At 35.0% G+C, this 22,190-nt stretch overlaps 3 protein-coding genes across 3 annotated transcripts; 2 read left to right on the top strand and 1 right to left on the bottom strand.

Moving 5' to 3' along the window:
• Positions 1 to 1,856: 1,856 nt before the first annotated feature.
• On the bottom strand, positions 1,857 to 4,504 carry LOC106320768 (probable 2,3-bisphosphoglycerate-independent phosphoglycerate mutase). The gene is made up of 6 exons (XM_013759131.1): positions 4,401 to 4,504; positions 3,959 to 4,312; positions 3,575 to 3,720; positions 3,219 to 3,495; positions 2,862 to 3,134; positions 1,857 to 2,547 (listed from the first exon to the last, which is right to left on the bottom strand). Exons 2-6 carry the CDS (start codon positions 4,268 to 4,270, stop codon positions 2,053 to 2,055), a joined length of 1,503 nt encoding a protein of 500 aa, XP_013614585.1. The 5' UTR covers positions 4,271 to 4,312; positions 4,401 to 4,504; the 3' UTR covers positions 1,857 to 2,052.
• A 3,652-nt stretch (positions 4,505 to 8,156) lies between these two features.
• On the top strand, positions 8,157 to 11,259 carry LOC106324422. Its single transcript, XM_013762394.1, has 8 exons — positions 8,157 to 8,842; positions 8,950 to 9,021; positions 9,104 to 9,240; positions 9,343 to 9,708; positions 9,796 to 10,333; positions 10,419 to 10,497; positions 10,601 to 10,932; positions 11,031 to 11,259. Exons 1-8 carry the CDS (start codon positions 8,157 to 8,159, stop codon positions 11,257 to 11,259), a joined length of 2,439 nt encoding a protein of 812 aa, XP_013617848.1.
• A 7,162-nt stretch (positions 11,260 to 18,421) lies between these two features.
• Positions 18,422 to 21,089, top strand: LOC106327660 (proline dehydrogenase 1, mitochondrial-like). Its single transcript, XM_013765879.1, has 4 exons — positions 18,422 to 19,138; positions 19,739 to 20,390; positions 20,484 to 20,724; positions 20,827 to 21,089. Exons 1-4 carry the CDS (start codon positions 18,575 to 18,577, stop codon positions 20,864 to 20,866), a joined length of 1,497 nt encoding a protein of 498 aa, XP_013621333.1. The 5' UTR covers positions 18,422 to 18,574; the 3' UTR covers positions 20,867 to 21,089.
• Positions 21,090 to 22,190: the final 1,101 nt, after the last annotated feature.

The following is a 22,190-nucleotide window of genomic DNA, read 5'->3' as shown; positions in this document are numbered from 1 at the left end:
TCAACTTATACAGCTCGTAACAATATCCTTAGATTAAGTTTTTACATTTTTTATTACTGAAATAGATAATCCGAATATCTTAATTAATTACCCCCAACCATAAATTGCTTTTAACTTTTTATCCCATCGGATAATCTTTTATTACATTTATCCAAACCAAATTTAAGTAATTTGAATAAGTACGGATGTGATCTGATCCAAAGTGCACATGCGTACTCTTTAAGAGTGGGTTGTGTGCATCTAACTATCTACGCGTACAATTGTACTTACCAGACTATTGTAGTTATTTATTACATGAGCTTTATGGTTTGGTTTGGACTTAGATTTTCCGGCGTAAAAAGGGGCAATTATATGCTTGCCTAAACTCCAACTACACTCATCTTGCTGTAAGTATAGATCTTGTCTTCCTTAAAAATTTGCCAGTTTTGCGTCAACAACCAACCTTAATGTATAGATGTATATGTTTAACAAGCTAAAGACCAACGTTTTGGTTAAATTTTTACATCCAATTTAAGCTTTTTATATCCAGCTTGGTATTAGATGTTGTGAGATAAGAAGACACACACCGCCAAATAGAAACGGGCTGTTGACGTAACCTTGAAGCAAAGACGGCCATGATAATCTAAATATTGAGAGGGGAAGAGAAAATCAGATTAGCACTACACCGATGGCGATATTAGTGATAACTACAAGAGAAATTAAATATATGCAAACCGTAACACTAAATCATATAAAAAAAGTTGATACAATCGTTGTCAAAAAGGGTTATGTTTTTCTTTGACAGTTTAATGCGCATGATAATATTAAGAAGAAGCAAAGGACGACTTTTAGGGAAGGGTCCACGATGAGAGACACTGCGAGCTAGCTGAGGAATCGTGGTCACATGGCTGTAGCGAAGTGGTCCCATAAGTATAGACTTTATGGGCAAGTCACTGCCCCAAGAGCCGTTCCTCACGAGTCACATTTCCACTCGGTTATTTTCCTTTCAATAAAATGTCTTATCAAATATTTAAATTTGGACTTATCATAAAATTCCAACTTAAATTAATCGGTATAAGTGGATCGATTCAAAATCTTTTATATATTATTCATGTTTCATCAAAGCTTCTGAAATTGGAAGCTTGTATTCTTACAATCTTCCTTAAAATTATAGTTGATATAACCATTAATTTTTATTATATCCAAGTGTAAGATGGTTAGGTTAGATTGGCTAGACAACTTCGGTTCAAATTGGTTTAAAATCGATCATAACTCTTTCGATGGACCAAATCGATTTAAGTTCGGGTATAAACATTATTTGGGTTATGATATCATGTTAAATTTAAATTTATCATAGACTTCTAAACACCATTTAGCGATAGATGGATGACTCAAATTCCTTAAATATATTCCTCAAATTCCTCAAGTCTATTTCTTTTGGGACGTTGGGTTATGTATTCTATTGTACTTGGTGTGGTAGAAATGGACGTGTCGAATTAAGGTGCGGCACTGTTACTAACAAACCATAGTGTGATTAACATTTTGAAGGAAGGTGAGATTGAGTGTCGTTAAAAAAGAAAAGAAGAAGAAATGTCAAATCGGGAAAACAAACTGTTAGGGTATATAACTAATAAAATGGTTATGAAATTTTTTTGTCAACTTTTAAAAAAAAAAAAAAAAAAAAAAAATTTTGCCAACTTTTCTCATTTTCATATGACTGATAAGATTTATGACATTAACTCATGTGATTCGTATATGTCGGAGCAAATGGTACTTCACTAGAAGCTTGCCCTTGACGTAAACCAAGAATTTTACTATCCCTTTACCTGACCTTTCTTTTCCACAAGTTATATGTCACTCTCTACAACAACTTAATGTATACTCTCGCAAACTCCTCTTTTTTTTTTGAACAACACATGAAGAAGCCAGAGAGCAAGGGAACAGGCCAAACCGTCTTGCACTCTCACATGCTTCAAATAGTCAGAAAGCTTAAAGGACACACTAAACTGAAGCAATCAGAGTTTGACACTTTTATTACACTTCGAAAATCCAAACTGCCAGAAAATAAAAATGTTAAATCTGCGAAACTGATACATCTACATTAAGGAACTTGGTGATGACTCCCATCATTTCACCACCATGGAAACGGCCAAGACATCCTCTTGCAGCTGCAATCTCATTCAACTCTGCAACTGAATCTCCACCAACCGCTTCAGGAGTTTCCCTCCTCTCACCATCTTCCTCTTTTCCAGTGAGATATTCAGCAGACTCCACAACCGTCGGAAGTGGAAAAGGCTCCAAAGACGTCTCTAACAAGGCTGCTTCTCCTCCAACCGTGGCCACAAACTCTCTTAACCGGCACATTGTGAATGGGACAGGCTCAAAACTGTGGTCTCCATACTCAACTGGTGTTGAATGATCACCAGTCACACACAAGAAGTACTGATAATTTGTAGAAGTTTCAGCTTGCCATAGCAGCTTAGCAAGCTGACGTATCGCCTTATCCACAGCTTCTAAGCCTCTAACTTTGAACAATGTCGCCTTGTCATGACCAGCATCATCTATAGCCTGCAAGAATTATACTCCCACCGTTTCAAAATAATATATCTTTTCATTAATAAAACATACTAAATTTCCGATATAAATGCATAATTTTTTTGTGATTATCTATTTATCGTAATTCTAAACCAATAAGAATTCAATAAATGCAATTTTTTAAAAAATTACATACAATTAATCATTAAGAGTTCATAAAAATGCACAGAAAAATATAAAAAATGCATCTTTTTGAATTTTCTAAAATATGTATCTTAATGAAAGGGAGTAAAAATAGAATAGAAACTTTTGAGTTTTGTGTCAAAAGATGAAAACAAAGTGTTCACCTTTATATGAAGGAACCCAAAATCATAACCATCTGACCTTCCCGGTTTATGCCCATCCTCTCCCGGTACAAAGACATTAGGACAAGGATTCAAAGGAGCTGAGAGAGCATTAGCTATAGCAACTGCTTTAGAAGTAAGAAGTGTCCTATAATCTCCAGTGGCTCCTGGAGCTTCAAGAATGTCAATACCTAGTGACATACCAAGTCCTGCTATAATCTTTGTTGGTGCTACCATACAAGGCCACAAACCATGCTTCTCTTCAAAAGGAGGAACCTTTATACACACAACAAAAAGAACCACTACAGATATGTACATAGACTCATAGAGACCTATTTGAAAGTACTGAAACACACATACCTCGATTCGAATGCCACATCCTCGTAGAAGGACAAGATTGGCAATGTTCTTGCCTTGTGAAAGTCTCTTTGCATTAACCGGGTGTGAAACAAGAATGCGTGAGATCTCTCTAGACAACTCGTTAACGACTTTAGCTGTGTGCTTGGCTTCTTCTGATTCATCCAAAGGTTTAGCTTCGAGAAGCAAACGATTATCCTTCAATGGGTCTGTTCCAGATATGTTCCCACTAAGCTTTGGCCCTTTTACAACCACACCACATCTGTGTTCCGTTGCATATCTGTATAAGATCATCTTACTTTAGCCAAAACCCTATACCAAATTATCATAAAGAGACTTAGTAACATAACATATTGCACCTGACTCTCACTTCATACTCAGGGAAAGAAGGAAGCTTCATGCCATCAAGAGCAGCACAAAGTATAGGCCCTTCTTCTTCGAAATGTCTATCAGCTCTCCTGCTAACAACAACTCCAGAACTCTCATCCAATGTCGCAAAATTAGACTGCATAACAAAAACATTCACAGTCTCAAACAGTGTTCTAAAAATCGGTCTAGACGGCGCCTAGGCAGCAAATCGGATCTAAAAAATTATTTTTTCTAAATCTCTAGACATTCAAAAAATAGGCCTAGATAATAATCTTCTATTAAGATTCTAACCACCACCTGGCATTGGTCTCAAACCTATAAGATTCAACAAAAGAATCTACAAGATGATGGACATACAGATTCAGAACACACACCTTAAAAGCTATATCACCAGGTGACATTGCTAACCCTGCACCCATTGACTCAAACGCGCCACGTCCTCTATAATACACTCTAGGGTCATAACCCATCAGAGAGAGATGAGCTGTGTCACTACCGCATCCCAACCCAACTTCCACTGGATCCATTAGACCGTTGATACCAGCTGATGCGATTGCGTCGAGATTGGGTATGTTTGCTGCCTGTAGAGGAGTTTTGTAGCCTAATCTCGGTATTGAGACATCTCCCAAACCATCGATCAGGACAAAAGCAACTCTCTTTTTGACTTCTCCATCACCTTGACCCATCTCGCTACCTTTTCTACAAGTGATTATGTTCTAATGGGCAATCTAGAAACGAAACAAAGCAATAGAATTGATATTGGGAATAAAACAAAGACTCCGTTTTTAGTATTTGCATGATCGGAAACTTCGTTACCTGACAAAGAGAAGTGATCTTCGAAGAATGTGATTCTCTAGCATCATGACTTGTGTTTCAGATTGTTTTGTCTTTAAGAATCTGTCTGTACAAAAGAAAGGGTTTTAAATTAACCCAAACCGGATCAGAATATTAATAGACCGGTTTAGATTGAACAGGCCTTGTGGGTTTTTTGTTATATGGACATATGATGGGCCAATACACAAATTCTAAGTTAGTAATCAAACTTTGTGTCAGCATCGACGTGTTCCATGACTGCTTCGATGTGTTGTGGTCGATGGGAATGGATCAACTTCCAAAGAGTTTACGTTGACTTTCTTCAATAACGTGTTGGTCGGTGGTAATGGCATGTTTCGCTAAACTGGCCATAGCTTTTGAGTCGGACAGAGTTCATAATATATATGGATCTAACTCTCACGTAAAACCAACTAGATGACTATTTCAAATATACCGAAAAAGAAGAACAAAGAATGACTTCAAAAATACATCAAAATTCATTAGGAAAAGTTTGAAGCAAAGCGTAAATCTGTCAATATTGGATTCGAATCTTGCTAAAAGGTAAAAACCAAGTTGGTACCACTTAACTAAACAAAGAAGAACCATATATTTAACTTTATTAGAAAATTTAAAGTTGAATTAATCGTCGGTATATTTCTTTTGGATCGATGATTTGGATGACTAGTTAATTTTCGGCCCAACTTAAAACAAATAAACAAACAAAAACATTAGAGCTTATAAACTTAAAGGTAAATAACTTCAAACTGTAAAATATATGGATGAGATAATAATTTGGATTAAATTCACATATCTTTATAAAATGTTGACGTACTTACTTACTAACTATTTAAAGTATTGTGAAATTTTAATCAATTTACCTGCGAGATTCATCGTTCTAGATTTTGGTAAGAATCCAAAGCACGTCCACATTAATGGAAAAATAACGGATACTCGTGTTGGTTAATTATATTATTATGGTGTATGATTTTTGGTATTTATCTAGTATTCATATTTGATTCTACCTTAAAATTAGTATAAAGTGTAAAAGAAAGAAATGAAAATCGAGTCAAACCGACACATAGAGATGACTACATTACGTTCATGAAAATCTCACTTTGCTTGTGATTTACAATATCCTCGTTGTGAGAGAAAACTTGGAGTTTGGTATGAAGTGCGCAAGTTGCACCACTCATTCGCCACTAAACATTAGTTGACCTAATTAATGACCTAAACAAACATTTTTATTTCTTTCAAAATAACTGGTCGGCACTTATTTTTCTTTGTTTACAAAGATATTTATATTATAGTTTGCTTATCATCATATATTGAATCATTGATGTTCTGATATGTCTTCGTTTTTACTCAGTTGGTTGTGATAAGGCTTCGTTTTTACTCAGTCGGTTGTGATAAGGCTTCGTTTTTATTCACTCTAGGCCTAATTCAGTCGGTTGTGGTATATGAGCGTGCAAAGCGAGAGTAAATTACTTGATCTAATTAACACTTCTTTAGTCGAGAATTTTGTTTTACATAACACTATACGAGTTTGTTTGAATTCTGATGCTGACACAAAGCTAGCTGAATCGTAAAATAGCTTTATACCAAAGTTTCTATGTGAAGAACCAAAGACCATTATTTGTCCTTGGTGTTTCAAATCCGAGCCACTCTGTTCCTTGCCTCTCTGTTAACATGTTGATCTATTTTATCATACTTCATTCATGTAGTAATCTGTATGACTTCTAACTACTAATCATGCATTTTTGAGGGGTCTAACTAACTAGGTCCACAGATATACATTTCTAGTTCTACATTATGAAATAATATATATATATATATACATGTATCAATTAATAATTTCAGAAGTCTCCAACATTGTTGGCATCTACTCATTGTTGACTCATCACAATTAAATTAATTTGGCAGTTCATGGGCTGGCATTTTCATTATTCTAAAAACCTTTGGCATGTGGGGTTTCGGAAGGACTCAACTTGTTGCATTCACTATCCTATTAAAGTATAAAAGTACTAGATAGATTTACACTAGGTATGTAGTCCCCACGAAAAATACTACACAACAGGAAAATGTATTAAAATATAATTACAAATTAAGTAAAAATGGTTGTCCAGGAAAAATGTATGAATATCTAGCTGGTAGAACGTATTTTGGGAGGTAAATTCTGAGTTTGTGTTTATCTATTTATGTATATGTTCCCATGGTTGTTATATAGTATATATTTTGTTTCTAATTCTGCTTTTAACTCTCTATTGACGGACGAGAGGAAGCTAGGAGGAAAAGTAATGATTCTTTGAATAAGACGCAAAGAAATCGTGAACTTTTGTAGTACCATAGGTCCATGACACTGACATATGCTCGGTTTTATCTTATTAGCGTTTGATTATGAACACAGACAATAATTTAAGACGCCAATGGCTGAATTTTAAAATTTGGGATATTTAAATCATTACTTTTGATAAACGAGATAGTATAATCAAAAGACTTCTGTGGCAAAAACTAATTTTAGTAGTAGGTTTTTCAAAGGAAAAACAAGACACTATCCAAAAAGAAACAAAAGTATTATAATAACACATTAAAGCTATCAGGCCAACTGTCAAAATTATAATAACTGAAGATAATAGCCATGTTCAAGATTGAAATCGAAGTAATAATGTTTACGCTAGGCATGCGAGTTCGGTTAGTTTAGGTTGGATACACTACAAGAAAACGTGTTCATAACGATAACGAATTACGATATTGTATCGTCGTAATGTAACATCAGGTTTACGACGAAGCATGATGTCGTTGTCGTCGTAAAATAGACGTAAATTTGCTACCAAAAACTTTCGTCGTAAATTAGTCGTAAAGTAAAGTCTTTTTAACGACGATCCAGTCGTAGAATTGGTACGAAAAATCTTCGTCGTAAATTAGTAATAATAATATGACTAGATTACGACAACTTTTGGTTTCGTCGTAAACACGTCGGTAAATAACGTCTATTTTACATCTAATATTTTTCATCTAATTAACGACTTTTTACGAGGAATGCAGTTGTAAATTAGTAGTAAAGTTTATGGTGACATAAATTGGTCGTAACATTCTCACCTACCAAAATCGAAATTTTTTTTATAAATATGTTCTCCTCGCTCTCATTCTCAAATGCACAAAACAACAACAAAAAATAAAATAAAAATGTCTCGAGATATCTATGAGCTTCGAAGTTGGATGTATGCACACAAAGATTCTGCGGGAAGAGTGACAAGCGAATTTCTCAACGGAGCAAAGACATTCATGTACCAGGCCGAAAATACATCTCTCACGCAAGAAACGGGTAAAATGTTATGTCCCTGTCGTAAATGCAAGAATACCAAGTTTGCTCAGAGTAAAACAGTTTGGAGACATATAGTAAATAGAGGATTTACTCCACATTACTACATCTGGTTTCACCATGGATTTCACCATGGAGAGGGTGATAGTAGGAATGAAGCTAGTAGTAGTAATCGATTTGAAAATGTTGGTAATAGAGATGAACCGAGTCATTTGCATTCTGAAATCCCTCTGGAGGATCATATGGTAGATCATGATAGGATGCATGATATGGTTACAGATGCATTTCGTGAAACTACATCAATAACAGAGGAAGTAGAAAATGTAGAAGGGCCTAACTTGGAGGAAAGAAGATTTTATGAAATGCTAGCTACAGCTAATCAGCCAATTTACGAAGGTTGTAGAGAAGGTCTTTCTAAATTATCATTGGTAGCTAGGATGATGAATATCAAAACTGATCATAACTTACTTGAAGCTTGTATGGATGCGTGGGCTGAGTCGTTTAAAGAGTATTTGTCAGAAGATAATTTGTGTGCTGAATCTTATTATGAGATTCAGAAACTTGTTCATAGTCTTAGCTTACCTTCAGAGATGATAGATGTGTGTATAGACAACTGTATGATCTACTGGAGGAAAGATGCAGAATTGTTGGAGTGTAAATTTTGCAAGAAGCCACGATATAAACCAGAAGGACGGGGGCGGAATAGGGTACCGTACCAGCGGATGTGGTACTTACCTATTACAGATAGACTGAAGAGATTATATCAATCTGAAAAGACTGCAGCATCGATGAGATGGCATGCCGAACATACTCAGAAGGAAGGCGAGATCAATCACCCATCAGATGCAAAAGCGTGGAAACACTTAAATTCGGTTCACAAAGATTTTGCAAGCAACATTCGCAATGTTTATCTTGGATTATGCACAGATGGATTTAGTCCTTTTGGAATGTCTGGAAGACAATACTCGCTTTGGCCAGTCATCCGGACGTCATACAACCTTCCACCAGAGAGGTGTATGGAAAGAGAATTTCTTTTCATGAGTATATTGATACATGTGCCTAAGCATCCGAAGTGGTCTCTCGATGTTTTCCTACAACCTCTGATAGAAGAATTGAAGGAATTATGGTCAACTGGGGCGCAGACATATGATTGTTCAACGAAAATAAATTTTACAATGCGAGCAGTTCTTCTGTGGACAATCAGTGACTTTCTTTCATATGGGATGTTATCAGGTTGGACTACGCATGGGAGACTAGCTTGTCCTTATTGTATGGGAAGCAAAGATGCATTTCAGCTGTAGCATGGTAGGAAGACGTCTTGGTTTGATTGTCATCGTAGATTTCTTCCCATTAACCATCCATACCGACGAAACAAGACATTGTTCAGGTCAAAAGTGGTTGTACGGGACACTGCACCACCTTATTTATCTAGAGAGGAAATCGAGAAAGATATTGATTACTATGGTGCAGAAGAAACAATCAGCAAAGGAGGTAATTGGCATACTACTGCAAATATGGCTGCTGGTTACGGGACACAACATAATTGGTACAAAAATAGTATATTTTAGGAACTTCCATATTGGAAGGATCTGCTTCTACAACACAATCTTGATGTGATGCATATAGAGAAGAACTTCGTTGACAACATCATCAATACATTATTGAACGTCTCAGGGAAGACAAAAGATAACAAGAACTCAAGGTTGGATTTGCTTGCATTATGTTCTAGGAGTGAGCTGCATATTAAAGACGATGAGAAAATTCCGGTTCCCATTTTCAGATTGCCAGCAGAAGCAAAAGCGGCGTTGTTCAAGTGGGTGACCTCAGATGTGAAGTTTTCAGATGGATACGTATCAAATCTATCAAGATGTGTTGAACAGGGGCATAAATTTTCAGGGATGAAGAGTCATGACTGTCATGTGTTTATAAAACGATTTCTACCATTTGCATTTGCGGAGTTGCTTCCAAAAAATGTTCACGAAGCACTTGCAAGTAACAAACGCGTTACTTCTTAATTAATGTAGAAAACATAAATACATAATTTAGCTTATTAATTATGTTTGCACATGTTATTTGCAGGTATTGGAGCTTTTTTTAGAGATCTAAGCTCACGTACCTTAACTGAAGATGTCATCAGACAACTTGATGAGAATATCTGGATCTTAATGTGCAATATGGAGAAAATTTTTCCTCCATCATTTTTTAACGTCATCGAACATCTAGTTGTCCACCTTACGTATGAGACATTGCTTCGTGGACCGGTGCATAATGGTTGGATGTATCCTTACGAGCGATCCATGAAACATTTGAAAGGGAAATCAAAAAATCTTGCAAGGGTGGAAGGTTTAATCGTTTCTTGGAGTTTGAATGAAGAAACATCTCACTTCACCTTGTACTACTTTGGGTCACAAGTCCGTACACGAAAAAGGGCTCCAACTAGATATGATGACGATGGTGTTATGCCGAGATATATTGTTGAAGATGTTCCATACATATTCTGTCAGATTAGACGTCTAGGTGGAAAACTAAAAGAAGTTTGGTGGTCGAGTACAGAAGACGCTCAGATCGTCCACACATATATACTCCTTAACTGCGAGGAGATGCAGTTATTCGAAAGGTACAAATTAAAATTGTTTTCACTCTATATTTATACTAATTGTAATATTATACTATTAATTAATAATGATCAATTGTTAAAACAGCGATTTTGTGGATCAAGTTAAAGAAACTATACCCGAAATATCAACTAATGATCTCAATAAACGAAAAGACCAACACTTTGTAAAGTGGTTAAAAACACATGTATAAATCACATTAATTATAAATATAATTAATAATTTAATATGTTAGTTATATTATGGCATATTGATGATGTAAATTACAGGTTGATTATGATGATCCAGATTACAGTTCGTGGGTTCATGAATTGATACAAGGTCTCGTCGCTAAGGTCACCACAACACCTATGTACTTCACACAAGGTTACAATTTTCACACCTACGAGTATGGAAGTCGTCGAGCAACGGTTAACTATGGAATATGTGTGAAAGGTGAAAGATATTTCTATGGGATCTTACAAGAGATCATCGAAGTGGAATTCCCTGGTTTAGTGAAGATGAAATGTGTCCTCTTCAAATGTGACTGGTTCGACCCCACAGAGAATAGAGGTGTTCGGTATAACAAGTTTGGAGTTGTGGATATCAATGCTACACGGAGGTACAATAAATTTGAACCCTACATATTGGCATCTAAAGCAGACCAAATATGTTTTATTCCATATCTGAGGATCAGACAATCTGGAATATTTTGGTTAGCCGCTATAAAAGTTACACCTCGGGCCGAGTATTGAGTGATGAACAACCGCCTTGGCAAGAAGATGTCATAAATGAAGTGGACATACCAGAAAAAGCTACAGATGAAATCTTACTTGTTGATCCGCAAAACCCGAGATATGAAGATCTGCCCTACGAAGTAGCGGATGAAGCCATCGAAGATGAATTTGAAGAAAGAGATGATCCGGATGATGGTTCTGATGACGAGTGAACTTAAAGTTATGTAACTTTGTTGTTTGTGGTTTTAATTTTCTTGTTTAAGTATGAACTTATTGTAATTTTAATTTTTTGTTTGTCTTTTTCATTATTTTGTTAAAGTATGAACTTAATTTGTTGTTTGTTGTTTGGATAAGTTATGACATTTTGTTGTTTGGGGTTTAGAGTATAACTTATGATGTTTGGGATTTGGGGTTTCGGTTTTAGGGTATAACCATGTGGCGTCTCTATTTCGTCGTAAACAATAAAGTCGTCGTAAACACGAAGTAAATAACAACGAATTAACGACGCAGCTAGTTTTACGACGAAGTCACGACGAATGCCTTTACGAGATTATTACTATTCATCGTAACTTAGTAGTGAGTTTACGATGACTAAGAAACGATTACAATATATTGGTACCTATGTCGTCGTAAAATTATTTCGACTTTAGGACGAATGCTTAGATTCAAGCCTACAAATATGAACTTCACTCCCTCATTTCAAAATGTACAAGTTCAATCTTCCATTCTTAAAACAGATTCTAAATCTCTTCGAGAGATCTATCAGAGGCCCGAGGATTCCTCCCAATAAACTAATATAAAAACATTTAGTTTCTTCGGGGGGATCCTTAGGCTCTGATAACTCTCTCGAAGAGAATATAAAGTCTTCCTATAAAATCGGTCGTCGTAACCAAGTTGTTAACTATTGTTGTGCCAATCTCTTCTTTAATTCGTCGTAACCTAAACGTGTTCGTCTTTAATTCGTCGTAATTCTTTACGTGGGAGTCTTTAATTCGTCGTAAATGCAGAGTAGCTGTCGTCTTTAATTCGTCGTAAATATTCATTCGTAGTAAGTGAGACGTAAATTACGACGAATTTACGACCCACTAAATACGAAACCTAAATCCTTATATAAACCTGGGACGTCGAAGCTATTTCTATGCTCACTCCTCTCTTTCTAACAACGACCTCGCCTCTCCATAAGGTAATTTTTATATAGTTTTTAGGTGGTTAGTTTAGAAAGGAATTAGATTAAGCTTCGAATTAGTTTAGGATTGAATTTGATTTAGTTTGGAATTAGTTTTTGAATATTTTTAATAACTTATTTAAATTATATTAATTTCTAAGTGTAATGTTTTTTTTAAACTGATCTACAATATGACTTCCGGTAGAAAGAGACTTTAGAACCTGGCAGCTGCGACTCACCCCACGTATGGGGAAACATTTCTTGATCGGACGGACCGATCAGATTCTAGCTCCGGCACTGCATCCACACAGGAGCATGTCCCTGAGAGCCAATCTCAGGGAAGATCATCCGCACATGAGCATGTGCCTCCTGCGCAGTATGAGCTTCGACCATACTATCCTCGGTATGAGGCGGATTACCAGCCTCAGTATGAGGCTGATTTCCTGCCTCAGTATGACAAGCCTCCTCCACAACAGCAGCCTCTTCCACAGCAGTCTGCACCACAGCAGCCTCCACCTCTCCACCTGCCCCAGTTCCCGAAGCTCCTCCGGCTCCTCCAGCTCTCCATCCGGATTTGATGGTGCCACCGAATGCTCCATATGCTTGATATACGGTGGACGACCTCCTCCAGATGGTCGTCCACCGTATAACGACCCAAATCGACCTCGTAACACTTTATGGTAATTTTAAATATATTTTTAATTACTAAAAATTTAATTATTTTTAATTATTGTAATATCAGTCTCATAAATTCTTGTAATTAAATTTTGTAGGTTTAAGACGGACAATTTTCTTGGACGGAGCGTTTCGGGAATCATCAAGGCAAACTTCCGGGAAGCGCATCCGAACTGGACTCTTACACCGGACCACATACGTAGGACGTGGTTCAAGTGCTTTCCGGTAATTAAAATTTTAATTCTAATTGAATTTGTTAATAATTAATTAAGTATATTTATTTTGAGATTTATTTAATTATTTTAATTTAAACATTTTTTTAGCAACAATATAATTGGTCTATTGTTGTTAATGAGACGGTGAAGAAAGCGTTCAACGAGAAGGCAATGGCTCGCCTAAAAAACAATGTTGCGGATTGGAAGGAGAAGTGGAGGGTTTTAGGGGATAGTTCACAACCCCTCTACATCAGCGATGAAGTTTGGGAGGGCTTAAAGACTTATTGGAATTTGCCTAAGTCTGTTCGGAAGTCTCTCAAGTGCTCCGCGTATAGGATGACTCGTGATGCTCATGGAAATTTGCCCATACCACATACTTCTGGACAGATCCCACACGCCGGGAAAGCCCTTCAAATTGTAAGTCTTCTATCTTTCTTCAATTTTAAAAAATAATTAATTAAATGTTTTTTGCATGCATGAAATTAATTAATTTAATTTTTTTTGTAGGCGGCTCAAGAAGTAGCACCACCATCTCTTTCCCTGCTTTATAAGACGACACACCAGCATTCTGATGGGACGTTTGTGCATCCTGAGGTGGAAAGGATCTACAAAGATGTCGAGACTCGGATACAGGAGGTCCAGACACAACTGTCCCAACAAAATCCCGAAGCTGAACCGGTTCAGTTGTCTACCGTCGAACAAGACAAAAAAATTTGAACAGGAATAATTTTCAATCTTTTTAATATATTTTATACACATTTTATTTTTTTAGTTTTATATATGTACTAATATTCATTTCATTAATTTAAGATTGTCCCGAAGAAAAGGGGACGGATGGTCGGGATCGGTACGGTTAACGATGTCCCGAGGGCAAGAGCTGAATATGTGGCGAGAATGCATGACGATTCGCAGCTCCAGACAGATTTGACAGCTGCCAACCAAGTCATTTCAGAGCTCCGGGCAGACAACCAGGCCAGCAGAACCCGCCTTAGGTCCATCGCGGGGATGTTCGATGTTCTTGCAGACACAAACCCAGCTCTTGCAGCGATGTGGCAAAATGTACGTCCAACCATTAATCCCAATCCCACTCCAGAAGAGCAGGCGGAATTGGAGCAACGGTCCATTCACCACAGTGCCGAGATCTTTGACGACATCAACCTTGATAATTAGATTTTCTTTCGGTTATGTATTAATGTTTTCTATTTTCGATATTATAACATTTTGGATGTTTTATGATATATTATATTTTGTGTATGAATTTTCCAAATTTAAAAATATTTTGAAATTTTATCTCAATTTTTTAATATTTTAAATTATTGATATTACAAATACATATATTTTATATTATATTATATAATATACGACGTAATCTGGTCGTAAAAAATATGACCAATTAACATCGAAATGCGATGTAATATAGTCGTAAATATTGCGACCTTTTAACAACAGTTGTCGATGTTTATTCGTCGTAATATTTACGACGACATAATTATCAAAGTGTTACGTCCAATAAACGACTTCTGTAAAGGACATAAAGTTACGTCTCCTTTACGATGAATTGTTTTACGTCTATATTACGACGTCATGTGTCAGTCGTGAGGATTATGTCTCCTTTACGACGAATCGTCAATTACGACGAGTCGCTAACAACCATTTCGTAGTCGTAGTTAGTTTGTCGTAATCAATGTATTACGACAACTTAACAACTGATTTTGTAGTCGTTAGGCCCGTGTTTTTTTGTAGTGATAGTTAAAATTCAGATAGTTTGGTTTGAGCAAAATATCGCCAAATTGAACCAGAAAAATTTTGGATTGATATTTGGGTAACTTAATTTTAAACAATTTTACTGGAAATAACCAAAATTTTGGTTAAAATTCTGTTAAAAATTCTGTTGAATTCAGATAATTTTGGTTAGTTTGATTATTTCAATTCAAAATTTTGGTTGATTCTATTAGTTCGGTTTGAAATTTGGTTAATTTTTTTAAAATACATCGAACTAACTTGTTTCCGGATCGAAAACCAAATTTTATTTTTTATAATTCTGTCGAATCAAACCGAAATTCTCACCGAATTAACTGAAATTTTAGTTCAGTTTGGTTTAGTTGATTTGGTTCGGTTCAATATTTCAGATTTCTTTTACACACATGAGTTATTCTACTGGTCCGAACAAATAAATTATCAAATTTACCCCTTTAAATTGTAATGTAGCATGGCGGTTGTTTGCCTTTTATCTCATTTTGAAAAGTTTAATTTTCTTTTGATACAAAAAGGTTTTATTTTCTATTTTAAAGATCAAACAAGACTAAAAAGTATTTTTATATGAATCATAATTTTGGAACTGTTTAGTTCATATCTATATTATTAAAGTAATTACTTAATTATATTCTAATGCAATTAAGAAACTCCCTAAACTTAACTTTTAGCATTTATTGTCTTATTATTAGTTAAAAGAACCATAAAAAATTCTTAAATTGATCTTCAAAATAGTTAATGTTAAAACAAAAATTTAAAATAACTATTTAATAATTATGATAAAAACAACTAAAGCTATATTTATTTAGCTAAAAAATAAACCATGAGAAAAAATCGTTTTAGATATGCTAAAGCTATATTATTAATAAAAATGATAAAAACAACCACAAAGCCATCTAAATCGATTTAACTATTCATTTACTAAATTTAAACAAAATTTATTTTAAAGATTAGTTATATTTCTTACTATTTATTAATAATAACTAAAAACTTAAAGCCATGTAAGAAGTTATTTATATAATATATAAATAATATATAAATTAATATGTAAATATATAATTTACATATATTTCATGTAAATAAAAACCCAATATAAATTTAATATGATAAATGTAGAAGATTATAAAATATATATCAACAAATTTTAATAGTTATATATACCAATTTTATCATACATTAAATTTTGATTTGTAAAAAATAGAAATATATTTGTGTGGATGCATAGGTCAAATTCTAAGAATGTAGATGATATAATTGACGGTTTAAAAAAAAAGAATTTCCAATATAAACTATATATTATTGTATTTAGAAATGTCATGTTTAACAATTTTTTAATGCGGATAAATTTTAAAATTCATATTACCATTTATACAAAATATATTTGTCTATAAAAATAAAATAAAATATTCGCGAATCAAGCTCTAGTTGAGATTTGTTTATTTAGATATATAAACTCAATTTTGGTCATATTGACAAATTGGGTCGGTTTCTGTATCAATTATTTGATTTGATGAAGATGGGATTGAACAGTTTACTTGAGTACTTATTACCAGCAAAAGTAACCCAAGAAACCAATAATGCAGTCTGATTTACACGTCAAACTAGATTTTAAAAGCAGGACCCTCAAAGTCTCATATTTACAGGATCAACAAAAGACACATTTTTACCAAAAAAACAAAAGACACATTTCAGCATACAAAAGAAAATACAAATGAGCTTCATTTCATTTTGCGTTATTGTTTTGAAATAACTTCTTTATCAAAAAGTTACTGTTTTTGAAATATAAAGTGAATATTGCATGAAAGGTTGGGATGGACCAATGAAAATGGCGGCTACAGCTGGCGACTTTCGTGTCCAATGCTCACCTAACCTCTTTACTTCCTCACGTGACCCTCTCACCTTCTCGCCTCTCAAAATCTAACGGCTCAAATTCCTCAATAAACTACTTTTTTTTTTGTTTTATCATTTTGCCAAAACTTGGTAGCACTGCCATTTTTGGGGGACGGATGGGTCCCGCTCACTTGGTTTTCATTGCTTTTATGTTTTTGTAAAGATCTGCTTCTGTCAAAGATTCTCTGTATTGAAACTTTTTGAAAAGGTACGGTTGTATATTTGTATCTTATTAGCTTTGGTTGGTTCTTCGTCTTCACTTTTGCGTCAAGTGGTTTGGGTTGGAAGAATAAAGTAATAACGAGTTAATTTAATTAACAGTGGAAGATCAACTATAATAAAAAATTCTCACAAGCGCTATTATAAAAGCTTCTTGGTGAGAGACCGAAAATTATGGGCAAGACTAGAAAAAACTGTAAATAAAGATGTATGTTTTTCAAGATTCAGACAAATAACATGATATTAGACAGAATATCATGTAACAAAAGGAAAAAAATGTATTTGCTGAAATTTGTAGGGTAGATAAATCTGATATTTTAAAAACCACATGCATAAACGAATTAGCTGTTAACAAATAAAATAGTATATTCTACATTTTTTAATAAACTAGTACTAGTATTTTACAATTTAGTTAGTGCATAAAAAGAAAATAATGGGTGAATCAAAATCGAGGTTGTGCTAAGAGCATCTCCAACCCACCTCTATATTTGCTTCTATAATAGCATTTAGAGGTAAAATCACTCAAACCTTACTCTATATATTCCTCTAAAATAGAGATTGCTATTTTCACCTCTATATTTAGAAGAAGAAATAGCATTCCTCTATAATAGAAGCATACTTTTTTTATTCACAAAATGATCCAATAACTTTTTATTTTAACAATTATAACCAAAATAAATATTTTTTAGTGAAAATGTACTGTTTATATAAACATATAATCATACTTTTTATTTACATAATAGTTTCTATAAAAATATTCAGTGTAAATAATATCATAATTTTATGAATGTTAAACTAAATTGGGTTGGTTTTTAACTTTCACAAATAAAAAATACTATTTGTAAAATTAGAAAATAATATATCAAGAATATTCCTTTTTAGAAGAAGAAATAGAAGAATACATTGGAGACAAATCTATCTCTATTATAGAGTTCTTCTATTTTAGAGGAAAAAATAGAAAAATACATTGGAGATGGTCTAAAGTAAATTTTTTAACTTCAAATCTATTTTTAACTACTTACTTTTATTAGGAGAGAATATTTACTGATTAATTCAAATTAGTTAACACTAAGATTCCGGAGATTCCAATATAGAAAAGTCAAAGATTCAAAGAACAAGTCCAGGTCCTCGCGTTGTATCCGAGTCACCATCCACTCATCCTTCATATCTTCCTCCACCGTCTCTCTAGAAATTTCCTATTTCAATTTTAAAAACAATAAAGTCATCATATAATATCAATTTAATACTTATCCAATGACTCATCTTATAGTCAGTGCCTGGCTGTCTCTGTCGTCCGTAATTATTATGGTAACATATATTGTTGAGTTAAATTTAAGAATTTGACTTTCTTTATAAAGATTCCGTTGTAATTTTAGATGATTTAATTTTATCACAATCCTATTATATGGAACACGTAAAACGTGTATATATGCATATAGTTTTATACTCTTCTATAAATATGTGTGGCAGTAACAGAGGAGGAGACATCAATCACACAACAAAGCGTTGAGAGAAGAAAAGAAAAGCGATAAAAGCGAGAAGCCTAAGAAACATTAGAGGAGAAGAAAAACAATTTTATTTTTCGTTTTATCAAGAACATCTTTGAATTTTATGGCAGCCCGTCTCCTCCGAACAAACTTTATCCGTCGTCCTTACCGTTTCTCCGCTTTGAGCCCGGTGGGTCAGCCCACCGTGACAGCTTCAACCGCAGTCGTCCCGGAGATACTCTCCTTCGGACAACAAGCGCCAGAGCCACCTGTCCCCCACCCAAAACCAAACGAAGCTCACAATGACATCGATCTGTCCGACCAAGCCCGTCTCTTTGCCTCTGTCCCCACCTCCGATCTTCTCCGCTCCACCGCCGTGCTGCATGCGGCGGCGATAGGTCCTATGGTGGATCTTGGATCGTGGGTCATGAGTTCTAAACTCATGGAAACCGCGTTAACACGTGACATGGTCCTTGGACTTGTGAAAAGTACGTTTTATGACCATTTCTGCGCCGGTGAAGACGCTGACGCAGCCGCGCAGCGCGTAAGAAGTGTTTACGAGGCTACGGGTCTTAAAGGTATGCTTGTGTACGGCGTTGAACACGCCGATGATGCTGCCTCTTGCGATGATAACATGCACCATTTCCTTCGAACCATTGAAGCTGCCAAATCGTTACCAACATCTCACGTAAGCAATCCTCATGTGTCTTTATTGATTTTTTTTTTGTTTCATTTTAGAAATCCGCTGTTTTTTTCTTTTATATTCCCGAATAAACATTTTTAAAATCGTATTAGAAAAGACAAAAAGAAAAATATATCATACCATATCTTGAGTTTAATTGTTCCATAACTTAAAACAATTAATTTTTAATGGGGCCCTGATTATCAAATTTGGGCAAGTTGGTTCCACAGCCGAATCTCCGTACCCTGTCAAAGTACACTTGCATAGATATACATAGACGTGCATATTTATATCTCTATTTTCATATAAAATTAATAAATTGATTAAATTACTCTCACGCGTTTTCAAAAAAGTGACTTTGCGTTTAATTTATTTCCTTTCAAAAAATATTTTTTAAATACGGTGATAAACTCAAAGCATTACGTCACTATCTGACTACATTTATACGCACGAGGTCCCTGGCCTTGTAGATGGACTAGAACTTTCGTCAGAAGCTAGTAGATTACACTTTAGGAATATTCTCCCTATACCTTGGCCCGGTTTATTCCGGTTTAACTATTATTGGTTTTATATTGACACGTTATTTTTTGCTCTTTGTCCCAACAGTTTAGCTCAGTGGTCGTGAAGATAACTGCGATTTGTCCCATTAGTCTTCTAAAACGAGTGAGTGATTTGCTTCGGTGGGAATACAAGACTAAGAACTTTAAACTCTCATGGAAGCTCAAATCGTTTCCGGTTTTCTCCGATTCAAGCCCTCTTTACCACACAAACTCAGAACCGGAACCCTTAACCGCCGAAGAAGAACGGGAGCTCGAAGCAGCACACGTAAGGATCCAAGACATCTGTCGTAAATGCCAAGAGTCTAATGTACCTTTGCTGGTCGATGCTGAAGACACAATCCTCCAACCGGCGATCGACTACATGGCTTACTCATCAGCGATCTTGTTCAATGCGGACAAAGACAGACCTATTGTTTACAACACGATTCAGGCCTACTTGAGAGACGCTGGTGAGAGGTTGCATTTGGCCGTACAAGAAGCCGAGAAGGAAAATGTTCCTATGGGCTTTAAGTTGGTGAGAGGTGCTTATATGTCTAGTGAAGCTAGGCTGGCAGATTCCTTGGGGAACAAGTCACCAGTCCACGACACAATTCAGAACACGCACGATTGCTACAATAACTGCATGACTTTCCTAATGGAGAAAGCCTCAAACGGTTCGGGCTTTGGTGTGGTTCTTGCAACACATAACGCTGACTCTGGTAAGCCACTGAACCACAATTTTTAAACACATAATTATCTTTCTTTTTAAGGTTAAATAGATTGCTGATTAGAGAAATGTTTTTAAATTATAGGGAGACTTGCATCAAAGAAAGCAAGTGAGCTCAATATCGATAAAGAGAACGGGAAGATAGAGTTTGCGCAGCTATACGGTATGTCAGATGCATTGTCCTTCGGTTTAAAGAGGGCCGGGTTCAATGTTAGCAAGTACATGCCATTCGGACCGGTCGAAACCGCTATACCTTATCTTGTCCGACGTGCTTATGAGAACCGGGGAATGATGGCCACGGGAGCCACTGACCGTCATCTCATGAGGTAATTAATTAACTTCAAAACATAGTTAACTTATACATATCATTAGTCCGGTTAACATCGATTTTGGATTTAGCTGAACAATGTTTATATTGGTTATTGCAGGATGGAGCTTAAGAGGAGATTACTCGCCGGAAATGCGTGAGGAGATGAGTTTAATTGTCCTTATGTATGGAGCCATTAAATTGAACTGGGAAATGTAGATCAACAAATTTGTTCTATGTAGATTATAAGAAAAATATATTATGTAAGTAGGTAAGAACATTTCATCTGGTTTTGTTGTAAGGGGGATACATATTTAATTAAATTATTCATCAATGTATATTCACCCTTCCTTATCAATAATAATGGAATTACCTTTTTATTTACTCTTGATTCGGTCATTTGAAGATGTTATCCTATACTTAATTAGGTCGCTCGTAACATGGTGGATAGCCTCTCCTGATTATTTGATCCAACTCGAGCCCAACCATAAAAACTGTCGGAGATAAAATTTCACATTGGAAATATGTAAGGGATTAGAATATATAAAAGATTTGGACCATTACACTTACCGCCAATTAGTTTTAAATTGGAAGCCCAAAAACCTTATCATGCTATCAGAGCGTTTTTAAGTTGGAAGCTCAGAAAACTTATCAAAAACTGATTTCAGATTTTTAATTTGTTAATAAACTTGGTTTAAATTGTGAGGATTCTTCAAAAAATTAGCAGTTTTTTTACTCAATAGAGACCGTCAGATTGGATGAAACGTATCCATATATGGAGCCACCTAGATGTGAAGGGGTCGGTTGATCTCTATGAAATAAGAAAATTATAAAGTGAAAGATTGTTTGAAATACCACATATCAGATATTATTTTTCAAAAATACATTTAATCAATACATTTAATCAATTTTGTTTTAACACTGTTTAGTTTCAAGCCACAAAAATGCAAAGTTCTTACAAAAAGCTTCTAAAATCATAAATAAACTAAAATAAAATCACCAGTTAATAACATAAAGAGCTCAAAACCGTATATAAATATAATCCGCCAAGGACTAATATAGTTTCAACCAACATACAACCGTATATAAATATAAACCGTTCTCACTAAGTAGTTGTTACAGCTAAGGGACCATCTAAGTATGACAATATATAATCTGTGGTCTCTGGTAAAAGTAGTTGCAATTTTTCATGGCCACTTGATTTTCCTCAGCAATGTATGTTTCAACAACCAATATGGATTGATTGAGTAGTACCTTATCGCTTCCGCTCTAGTAATGCGTCAGTTACAAGATAGCATCTCGAGCATGAACGAAAGAGGTTCAAAGATGACACGATCCCTTGAAACTACTTATCTCTTTTTAACCACAATAGAGGCTTGAAAAGAACTTAGTTTTTGGAGATTTGACTCGAAAAGATCAATTCGCACGTAACAGTAACCATTGACTTATTAAATCGAAAGGAAAAATAATATGCCATTGAAACAT

Source organism: Brassica oleracea, chromosome C2 (genome assembly GCF_000695525.1).
Source record: "Brassica oleracea var. oleracea cultivar TO1000 chromosome C2, BOL, whole genome shotgun sequence".
Lineage (NCBI taxonomy): Eukaryota > Viridiplantae > Streptophyta > Magnoliopsida > Brassicales > Brassicaceae > Brassica > Brassica oleracea.
The sequence above is the reverse complement of the archived record's forward strand: the minus strand, read 5'-3'. Positions and strand labels throughout refer to the sequence as shown.